The sequence below is a fragment of the Pteropus vampyrus genome, unplaced genomic scaffold (genome assembly GCF_000151845.1).
Source record: "Pteropus vampyrus isolate Shadow unplaced genomic scaffold, Pvam_2.0 Scaffold217, whole genome shotgun sequence".
NCBI lineage: Eukaryota > Metazoa > Chordata > Mammalia > Chiroptera > Pteropodidae > Pteropus > Pteropus vampyrus.
In genome coordinates, this window is record NW_011888998.1 from 3165201 (window position 1) to 3176342 (window position 11142).

At 50.9% G+C, this 11142-nt stretch overlaps 1 protein-coding gene across 1 annotated transcript; it reads right to left on the reverse strand.

Moving 5' to 3' along the window:
- Positions 1-219: 219 nt before the first annotated feature.
- On the reverse strand, positions 220-10760 carry NHLH1 (nescient helix-loop-helix 1). Its single transcript, XM_011373064.2, has 2 exons — positions 4056-10760; positions 220-921 (listed from the first exon to the last, which is right to left on the reverse strand). Exon 2 carries the CDS (start codon positions 747-749, stop codon positions 348-350), a length of 402 nt encoding a protein of 133 aa, XP_011371366.1. The 5' UTR covers positions 750-921; positions 4056-10760; the 3' UTR covers positions 220-347.
- Between the last annotated feature and the right edge of the window lie 382 nt (positions 10761-11142).

Genomic DNA, 11142 nt, shown 5'->3' on the forward strand with positions numbered 1-11142 from the left:
CTAGGGTAGAAGAGACAGCAGCCCATGAGAGAGTGGAGGGTGGGGTCCATTGGTGGCAGGCTTAGTAAATCCAGCAAGGGCTGTATACCGACCTCCCAGATACTTCAAACCAGCTGGGCCCCAACCACAAATGGTAGAAGGTGCCCATGAGGACAGCCCTGGGGTGCCTGGAATAGAAGGTCACCTTCGAAATCGGCAGGGGGTAGGGGTCACTCTGCCTGGGCCTGGGGCCTGAGGGACTCCATGCCAGGGTACAGGGCTCAGGAAGGAGCGATGGCTGTTCTAGGCAATGGATGGTGAGAAGGGACCTAGCAAGGCCTGGAGAGGAGGGGCGCATGGAGGCCACTTCAGACGTCCAGCACATGGTTCAGGTAGGAGATGTAGCAGATGGCCAGGCGAAGGATCTCAATCTTGGAGAGCTTCTTGTCGGGGGGCAGCGTGGGCAGCAGCTTGCGCAGCTCTGCGAAAGCCAGATTGAAGGCCTCCACGCGGATGCGCTCCCGTGTGGCGTGGGCCGTGCGGTACTTGGCTGTAGCCCGACGCCGGCGCCGCCGCTCCTCCCTGCTCAAGTGCTGCAGATCTTTCCGTCCAGGCTCTCCAGGCTCCAGGCCCCGGGTCTGGCCCCCTCCTGAACCCCCCGGCCCAGCCCCGTCAGGGCCCGCCCCGCCCCCACAGTCGCTGAAGCCTGACTCCGTCTCAGAGTGGGTGGGAGGCAGGTCCAGCTCCATGGCGTCTGAGTTGAGCATCATGATGGAAGCCCCCTGCCCTTTGAGATCAGGACCCCTTCCCCACCCCTCCCTCTGGGAGCCTGAGAGTTGGTTGTGGGAGGGGCAGGAAGGGCCTGGGCTGGTGGGGTCTGCCACTGAGCTCAAGAAGTCAGAGCTACTTCAGGGTTCCATGGTCAGGGTTCCAGTCAGGAGCCTGAAAGAGAGAAGGGGAAATTGATAGAGAGGAAGGAGGGACAGCTCAGAGATGGGGCAGGCATGAGGAAGGTTTGAGATAGGCTGGGAGGTGAGAGGTACTATAAATGTGGGGTATGAAGGGTAGAAACAAGGCAGAGATAGGGGCAGCAGGAGAGATAAGCAGGTGGACAGTTGTAAAGGAGTCGGAGGAAAGATAATAAGGAAAAGAATCCAGAAAGTGAGCAACAGGGATGGAGAAGTGATGAGGAGGGCATGGGGAAGGATAAAACTGAGCAAGAGGATTAAAGATATAAATGTAAGACCTATAACTATGCAGCGCTTAGAGGAAAACACGAGGAGCAAGCTTCATGGCATTGGCTTTAGCGATGACTTCTTGATTATGACACCAAAAGCAGGGCAAAAATAGATAAATGAGGCTACATCAAGTTTAAAAACTTTTGTGCATCGAAAGACACAGTCAGCAGAGTGAAAAGGCAACCTACAGAATGGGAGAAAATATTTGCAAATCATATATTTAATAAAGGGTTAAAATCCAGAATATTATAAAGCAGTATAGCTCAAAACAAAGATCAAATGATTCCATTTAAAAATGGGCAAGGACTTGAATAGACATTTTTCCAAAGATGACATACAAATGGCCAACGAACATGTGAAAAGAAGCTCAACATCATTAATCATCAGAGAAATGCAAATCAAAACCACAATGAGATATCACCTTACACCCATTAGAACGACTGCTATCAAAAACAGAAAATTCCTATTATTATATATGCGTATATATCTATCTGAATGTACCATACCATGAAATTTTGACAATAACTGAATAAAATTTCACTTTTGGAATTAAACACACACACACACACACACACACACACACACACACACACACACACACAAAATAACAAGTGTTTGGGATGTGGAGAAATTGGGACCCTTGTATCCTATTAGTGGGATTGTAAAATGGTGCAACCACTATGGAAAACAGTGTAGCAGTATATATCCCAAAAGAACTGAAATTGGAAAAAAAAAATTCAAATCAGAATCTTGAAGAGGTATCTGCCATCCAATGTTCATTATAGCATTACTCACAATTGCCAAGATATGAGAACAGCTCAAAAGACCATCGACAGATGAATGGATAGAGTGGCATATACATATAATGGAATATTATTTAGCCTTAAAAGGGAAGGAAATCCTTCCACAAAGATGAACCTTGAGGATATTATGCTAAGTAAAATAAGCCAGTGACAAAAAGACATTGTACGATTCCACTTATTTGAGATATGTAAGTAGTCAACTTCATAAAAATGGGAAGCAGGATGGAGGTTCCCAGGGTCTAGGGGATTGGAGAAGGGAAGTAGTTGTTTCATGGATTGTAGATTTTTCGATTTGCAAGATGAAAAATTCTGTTTCATCTGCAAGATGAAAAAGATCTGTTTCACAACAATGCAGATATACTTAACACTACTGAACTGCAAACTTAAAATGGTAAATTTTATGTTGTGTTTTTTACCGCAATAAAAAAAATTTTTAATAATATAAAAAAAAAGCAGTGGGAAGCCCCTGAGCAATGCTGAAGCCACAGCTCCAAGGGAGTTTGGCTGTGACTCTAACCTTTCCCAGTTGGGAGGAGAGAAATACAAGCCTTGGCCCCTCTGATCCCCTCCCTCCCAGGGCCCCACTCCACCCTTGCTATTTCTGTGTGACGGGGGAGGCCAGGATAAACATGCAGATTGCCCATTGTAGAGTGCACTGGGACATATGGAGCTTGGCACAGCTGCCCCAGCTCAGTCCCTCTCAGCCTACCGCCCACTCCCAGACACAACCACCGCAGACACTAGGTCCTACCACCCTGTCCACTAGAGTCAGGTGAAGATATCTCCTCTGGCTATAATTCCCCTGTTCAGAACCAGCTCTTTCCTCTATCTCTGTCCCCAACAACCTCAGTCCTTCTTCTGGCCCTTCCTCTGCAAGGAAGATTGAGGAAAGGGAACATAATCAGCTTTCCACTTTGAACCCTCCTACAGCCCAAGGCCAGTTCAGACAGGGCCTGCAGAGGAGGATGTGGATAGCTTCCTGAAACCACCATTACGGGGCTTGGCTAAGGTTTGCTTGTCCCTTAACCAGAGGAGGTTAAGGTGAGTCAGCAGGAGAACTGCCTGGGAAGCCTAGGGAAAGGGCTCTGCTTCGGAGGCTCTTAAGCAGGAACAGTGGGCCACCCGCTGTGAGCTCAGCCAACTTAACAGCCAGAAACAGAAGCACCGAGTCTCCTTCATAGTCGCCATCTCCCCTTCCTCACCAGTCCTGGTTCTCCTGCCTGACAGACATTCTCACAGGGGTCAGGACCCCCCAGCCTTGCCCCACCCCAATGCACAGAAGACAGGCTCAATTGTAGTCGACAAATAGTTACTAAGCTGGTGGGGGGGGGGCCGGGGCGGGGAGGCAGGCAGCACTGCAGGGTCATCAACATCTGACTGGCACATACACACAAAACCATAACAAAACAGAAGGTGGTTAGTCCCGAAATTAGAACACACTCCATATTCGGGGGTCCAAAGGAACAAGAGGGGATGGCAATAGTGTGGGAAGCCCCAAAGTCAACATCTTCTGGTACATGTTCAATGCCCCAACTCCCCACCCCTATGCTTCAGGAGTCCAGCTGTGGGTTTCTTAACATGTCTATCACAGACCGATTCTCCCTCTGCCTGGTCCCCATGTTCCTGCATCCCTGATGGCTTTTCTATGCCCTCCCTTCCCCTCCTATCTGCTCCCAATCTGACCCCTGGCCCATCTCCACCTGGCCCCACTGTCCTCCCCAGTTCTAGTCCTGGCAGCAGCTTCCATTTACCCATCAAGTCCTCACCCCAAAATCCACTTCTGGTCTCAAAGTTCCAGGCTCCGAGGATCAGGGAGAGCAGCAATTCCAAGCATCCAGGACAGGACTTCCTGCCTCCACTTCTGTCATCCCCAACCCGACTGAGTCAAAGGGGAGAGGTAGGAAGAGGAAGGGGCAGGGCAGATAGACACAGCTCACTAGAGATAGAAGAACTAGAGGAAGGTTCTGGGAGGGGACTTGAGCCAGAGAGTGGGAGGGACACGGCCACCCCTCCCAGCCCATGGTTCCCTCTTTACCTAGGAGGACCCTGTGAGGGGATCCAAGCTGGCAGGACAGGGGCAGCGCTGACAGCCCCAGTCTTCTCTGGCTGCTCAGAAAACATCCATCTGCAAAGTTAGTGACCAGCTTTCTAGAGCTCTCAGGGGCAGCGTGGTGTGGCTGGACAGGCTCCGGGGCAGATGAGAGGGGCACACATGGTGGGGATATAGGGCCCAGGCAGAGGGGGTGGGCTTGGCCAGGTACTGGAGCCACCAGTACTCACACTCCCGAACACACTCACAGACATACACACCTGAGCTGGCCCAGCCCTATGTATATATATGGAGATACACACACACACCCCCAGCTCTCCATTGGCTGGCCTAGGCTCCCCCCCTCATCAATATTAAACAGGCAGGCCAGGCAGCCATTGGCAGAGAGACCTGCGAACCCTCCCGGGAGCTGGGGGCAGGGGCTGGCCCTGGGGGGGGGCAGGGAGTGGGGGAGCAGGGACATCTGTTCTCCATGCATATTTCATAAGCAAGAAATGGAGAGCTGGGGAAGGGGTGGGGCTGGGGCGAGAGCCAGGGCAGGATCACAGATGAACCCCTCAGTCTCTCCTACCAGAGGCAGCAGAAACAGAGACCTCTAGGAAGCCCGGTTTAAGTACCATGAGCCCATTCTGAGTCCCAGTGTGACTTTGACAGCTCCTTCCCATGTTTCTTTTTCATGGGAAGAAGGCTCTCCAAGGTATTAACAGAGAAATCTAGAAAAGCACAAGTGGACAGCACTAAAACGAAGGACAGGACCCAAGAGTCCTTTCCCTCACCAAGCTCTCATCCTTCATAATGCTAATACCCAACAGTCTCCTTGCCAGGCTGCCTGTGGCTGCTGTTCAGGGCCCTGCTCTCATCACCCTGAGACTCAATCACTCCACATCCTCTTATGCCAGCTCCCATTCTCTCACCTACCCCATCACAGCGGGTGGGGGGCAGGATCAAATTCCTGACATAGATCCCACGAGGAGCTTTTCTAGGCTGCCCAGCCCAACCTGACCCATTGGGAATTAGGGGGTCTTAGGAGGAAAGAAGTCAGGGCTAAAAGGAGCAAAGTGGAAGAGAGAGAAAGAACCAGTATTGGAAGGACACTGGGAGAGGAGGGCAGGGCAGCCCAGGCAGCTTCGCATATGCTGGGCCATCTAATGAGCAATAAGAAAATTACATAGAAAATTATATGCAAATGGCCATTAATTAAGTTTATATCAATAGCTCAGCTGCCTCCCTCCTCTGTGTGTATGTGTGTGTGTGTGTGTGTATGTGTGTGTGTGCATGCGCACGCATGCACATACGTGCACATTGCAGAGTGGCAAGAGCTGGGACCAAGGGAAGTACAGAGAGGCAGCAGGACAGGTGTCAGTGTCTTAAGTTCTCTCCCCTACTCAGCTGTGGAATGTCTTCACTGAACCTTTGTGAGTACCTGGAACCATGGCTGGGAGGACTCCAGAGACCGTGTGCTACAGTGAAGAAGGCCCTTTTGGCTATGTGATCTCTAACGAGTAACGTAACTCCTTGAGCCTCAACTGTCCTTTTCTGTAAAATGAGGTTAATTCTAGCTGCTTCTTAGGTTGGCATGGAGATTAAATGAGATAATGCATGTGACCAGGGCCAGCACCTTAGTAGGACCATACACTCCCTTCAGGCTGTTGGAGGCATTTGCCATTTCCCTGCTTCGATCAACCTATTCTGGGCTTTCTCCAGGGTGAGGCGTTCCCTAAGGGGAGTCCTGTGATTCTTCCCCAAGCTCTCCCACCCCTCCTCACTCCCAGGTCTGGGAGGTGCCAACTCCCACCTGGGCAGGCCCAGACAGGTGCCCAGGCGCCAGCAGATGGGCTGAGCTGGAGGGGAAAGGAGGCTTGAGGAGGGGGGTGGGGGGCAGGGGATCAGGTGGCATCTTAGTTCTTGCATCATCATTGCCATGGTGCTGATTAAAAACCAATCTCCATCTAATGAGCCCCCAGCTACAACAATTCTACCTCCCCCTCTTCTGCCCTCCACCCCATCCAAGAAATTGGGATACCAAGAGACTCAGGAGAGCGTGCCATGAAGGAGAGGAGAGATATGGACAAATGGGAGATGAAGAAGCAGAGGAAAAAGAATATGGAGAGAGATTAAGACCCAGAAAGAGAGGAAAAGATAAGAAAATAGTCACCGGATAACAGACATGGGGAAGACTTGTCACAGGGAGGTGGACATAGGGGATGGGGGGAATGACAGGGGGGAGGGGGAGAAAGAGAGAGAGAGAGATTGAAATTGATTGATTGATTGATGATGGGAACAGAATTGCCAGGTAGCCAAGACTTTGTGGGAGACTCAGAGGTGCAAGATATGGTGGGGAGGCAGGGACATGGGAGAGACCTGAAAAGAGGAGACCATTAAGGAGACACAGACCTGAGCAAAATACAGATGTGGAAAAACACTGATGTTCAGGGATGGACAGATACTGATACTGGGAGAGAGTCCTGAGGAAAGCCCCAAGACAGGATAGAGACATGCAGACATGAGAGAGGCAGAGTGCAGACAGTTGTGAGGAACCAAAACAAACAAACAAACAAACAAACAAAAACCTAGACAAGATGGGGAGGCACGATAAACAGATCTATAGAGATGAGGGACTGCTGCTGATCCCAAAGAGTGAGACACTGAGGAAAACAAAAGCAGAACCCAGAGACACCCTAGCAACAGGAGGAAATCCTCTTCCCAGTCTCCCTCCTTTTAGAACTTTTAGCTCAGATCCTTTGACCCTGCAACCTCCAGACTTGAAGCACCCAGGTCATGCTGCCCACAGTACAAACTGAGGTTTGATGGTAAAGGGGAGTCCAAGAGTGCTCCGGGACCACCTATTTCTCCTCCTCACAAGTCTTCACTCAGGGATTTAGCTTTTGATCCTTAGGGGAGTAGCTAAAGAGAACATCATCTGATAAAGAGGAGCTAAAAGTATGGAGTGGTGAAAAGAACCACTAATTGTACTGAACTGGGGGCCAATAGACTGGGTCCAAGTCCTGATGACCTTGGACAAGTCACTTAACGTTGACTGAGTCTGCTTTTGTTATCTGTGAAGTGGGGATAATGTTGCCTTCCAAAAAGGGCTTTTGTTATACCATGTATAGGAAAGTCCCAGGTAAACTGTGAAGTGTTCACCCCAACTTTTACATTTGTGCACGGGGACCTTAAGGTGGCAAGAAGTTTCCTCCACGCGTATAGGGGGCATTATGATTAAGAGAGGCTGGGGAGGCTCTGAAGTCAGTTCAGGTTGACGGCAGCCCCGGTCAGCCAGGGGGAAGAACTCTGGAGTTTTGTGGGGGTCGTTGCTGTAAGGAGGGCAGGAGGAACAGGGTCTGGGGATGGGGTGATGCGGATGGCTCTATGGTTATCGTTATTTTGCTCTTTACAGGTGTTCTTTTTCAGCTTGGTACAATCTCTTTTCATCTCCGCACAGCCTTGAAGTAGATTGTTGGGGAGGGAGGTTGGTGTGTAGAGAAGACCCTGGGGCCTGGACGTAGTCCTCGAGGATGGGGGGAGGGACTGAGGAGCTGGGAAGCAGTGGGTTTGGCAGGAGAGGGGGTGACATATGCGGGGAGCCCTGGGGACCCAACCAGGCAAGCAGGCTGGCAGGGAGAGCACACAGCATTAACCCTTGCTGTGCCACACTGCCTGACCCTTCTTGAGGGTGGCCCATGGCTGGAGGTGCTGTGTTCTGGGTCACAGGAGCAAGGCGGGCAGGAAGAACCCATGTGTTCCTGGGGAGCAGCTTCAGGTCTTAGATCTTCTACAATCTTTGAGGTTCTTCCCTTGCCTGCTTCCACTGTCTCTGTCAATCTGTCTTTCTCTGTCTCCACCTCTCTGTGCCTCTAGAAGGTGACAGCGGGTCTCCACTCTGGCTTACTACACAATCTGTCACTCTCTGCTGCCAGCCTGGCTGGAAGCTCCCCTTTTCAGTGCCGAGGCCCCTGAGCCCTCTTCTGCCCCTGGCCCCATAGGCCCTGCTGCCTTTGTCTGCTAAGGCAGCCTCCCCTTTCTTCTTTCCTCTCCACTCACCTCTTCTCAGCTCAGAGCCCATCTCCAATCCCATTATGGCCTCCAACCACTGCACACCCTCCCCCAGCCTCTCCTCTTCCCTCCCCCATCCATCTGTCTTCCCTGAAGCTCTCTTCTTTGTGTCCACCCATCTGTCACCAGCAGCTCTGGGCCCACTCCTCTCCAGGCCACACCCCCCTGGCCTTTCTTCCCTCAGGCTTGGTTCCCTCCCAGCACTCCCAGCTTCTTTCTCCTCCTTTGGCCCTACTAGGTGTCCCTACTTCCTCTATCTCATTACTAATTTGCTTTTTCCTGGTGCCTTCTTTCATGTTTTTCCTTTTTCCCCTCTAGTTTCTTCGACTTCTCTCAGTTGATGGGACAGTGGGGGAAAGTGAGGACTCTAAGTTCCTAGCCCCAAGCCCCTGAGCAGCCAGCCAGCCTGGGCCAGAGGCTGGTAACATTTACTCACAGTTGCATCACCATCTCAGGCCTCCTGAGATGCCCCCTACACTTCTGCTCAGTTTTCACCAGCTGGGAACAGGGGTTACAGCTGCCCTTCTCCACAGCAGGCATACGGGAGCTCCTCCACCTTCTGAGTGAGGATTCAGGAAGGAAGAAACATCCGACCTGAGGCCCATTTAGATTCTGACCTTGCAAGGGTCTCTGCTTCCCAAGAACTTTCCACAACTCCTACCAAGCTTATTTTGCAAATGGGATGCTGAATGACAGGCCTCTTTTCTATCGCATTAGGCCACAATCTCCCTAAATTCCTACTGTCTCTGGACCAGTGGACTATAAGTGCCCCTCAGGCTGCATTCTTTAGAATTGACCCCACAAACTTAGAAAGTTAATCAATTATCAACCTTTCAAATCAACCCTGCCCAGAGGAGTTTAAGATAAAAGGGAGAAAGAGAGGTCACACAGAACCAGACCTCATAGCCATAGCCAGGGCAGGGGGAACTAAGAGATCAGTCCCTGACTCCCCTTTGCTTAGATGAGAACACTGGGGCTCAAAAAGGGGAAGTGTCCTTTCTAAAGTCACACAGAACATCAGGATACACCAGGAAATCTGGCCTGAGCTCTTCCCACAATGGGAAACTCCTCCTTACTGGCCTCACTCAAACTCTCCACCCTCTGGACTTGGGTAGAACAGTTTACAGCGCTGATGTCGTTTTGCACAGATTTATGCTGCCTCGCCTGGTTTTCTTGTGTCATGTCCCATCCTGCCATCTAGACTTTGGGTCTTCAGTCTCTGAGAGAAGGTGGCCTATCTCCTACCCTTTTATACCAGGACAGTGCCTCACCCATAACCACACTCAATAAATGTTTATTACTACTGCAGCTGCCAGTGCGGATATAAGAAATGTTCTAATCTCAGCTCTAATTTGCTGTGTGACCTTAGGTGAGCCACACGAGCCATGTATATAATTTCTAAGGTCTTCTTATATGGTCCCTGGAATAAACAAAGTCCTACTGAATAGGGTGGGATCTTGGTATAGAACACCGAACTCTGAATGAAAAATGTCCTCCCAGGATGGGCATTTGGGAGCAGTGACCCAGATGTGGGAGACAAAAGAGTAAACTCTTCACTCAGAGAAGCTGGGGAGAGACGGTAGCTAATAAGAAAGTCATCAGTGTTGAGGAACAAGGTGTCAAAGGAAGTAGAGAGGCTGGGTCCTGAAGCAGGGTGATCCATTACTCAACTTTCTGCAGGGGCTTGGTGGGAGAGAGGGAGCAATGTGAGCTATCAGTGGGTCAAAGTAGGAAGGAAGGGAAGCCCTGTGGGAAAGGGAGGGACTGAGAGATAAATGTCAGAAGGCAGAGGTGAGCAAGCTAGAGGCAGGCTGAGGAGTTACACTCTGAGGCCCTGACATGCTACCAGCCATTTCCATGTGGTTTCTAGGGCACAGGCGGTACCTGGTGAGGAGCCAGACCACAGCCCCAGAAAGGAAGACCCAGTAGGTCATCTGGGGGCCTGTAATCCTTCTGCAGAGCCTGGCTTCCCAAAGAGCCATGAAAAGAGCCCCACTTTTTGGTTTTATATTTGGGTGTGTGTGTGAAGTGGGGAAGGCAGAAAACGAGCTTGTGTTGAGGATTCTTCCTGAGGCAAAGGAGACTGGAGTATCAAAGGTCCTGCATCTTATAGCTTTCTTTCTTGCCCACCCCAAGCCCTTAATTCTGCCCACAACCTCTGCCTCCCTGTTCAGTCACCTCACTGGTACCCAGCCACTTCCCTGCTTCCTGAAGCCGCTAGCAGGATGAGGGAGCTTAGTGCACTGTCCGCTGGGAGACCTGTTGGCCGAGGGAGGAGTGGAGTCAGCCCAGACGATGGTGGCAGCTGTGCTCGACTCCCGCCAGCACAGTACACAGCTTCTCTAGCTCAAATTGGGAGGGTGCAGTAAAAGGAAGCAGCAGGGTATATTTCCATTTCCCAGAACCCCAAACATGGCCCTGAGGGAACTTGGAAAGAAATCTGGAGGAAAACCACCTCCTCTCAAAAGGATGTGAAAAGGTAAACAGCCCAATCAGGAATCTAAGAGGAAGATTTGGGACTCTGAAAATGGCCAGTTCTTTTCCATCTCTGTGGTCCCCGGGCATGCAAGAGACAGCCTCTTGGCCACAGTGAGGGGAGAAGGCTGGCTTCAGCGCCACTCCTGCTGATTCTTCATTTAGCGGTGCTGCTATTCTCCAGAATTTTGCCTCCGTTAAGACCCAGGGAATTAAGAGTATCTCCAAAGAGCTGAGGTTCTCTTTCTAGAAGAGTCCCAAAACCACTCATTTTGGTCTATAAAATGCCCGCTATCAACAAAAGCCCACACTTCTCAGCATGCCGCCCAAGGGCCTTCATTACTTGGCTCTTGCTTCTCCTGATGACCCTTACAGTGCGGGCATATTGAGTAACTCCTCATTCCCCAATGTGACTGGTGCCTTCTCTTGGCTCTGTGCCTCCACACATGGTGACTCTAAAATCATACCTCCAATGCCTCCTCCTGTGTGCAACCTTTCTAAATGCCACCCCACTACCCCGAATTCTACCAGGACATCCTGGATA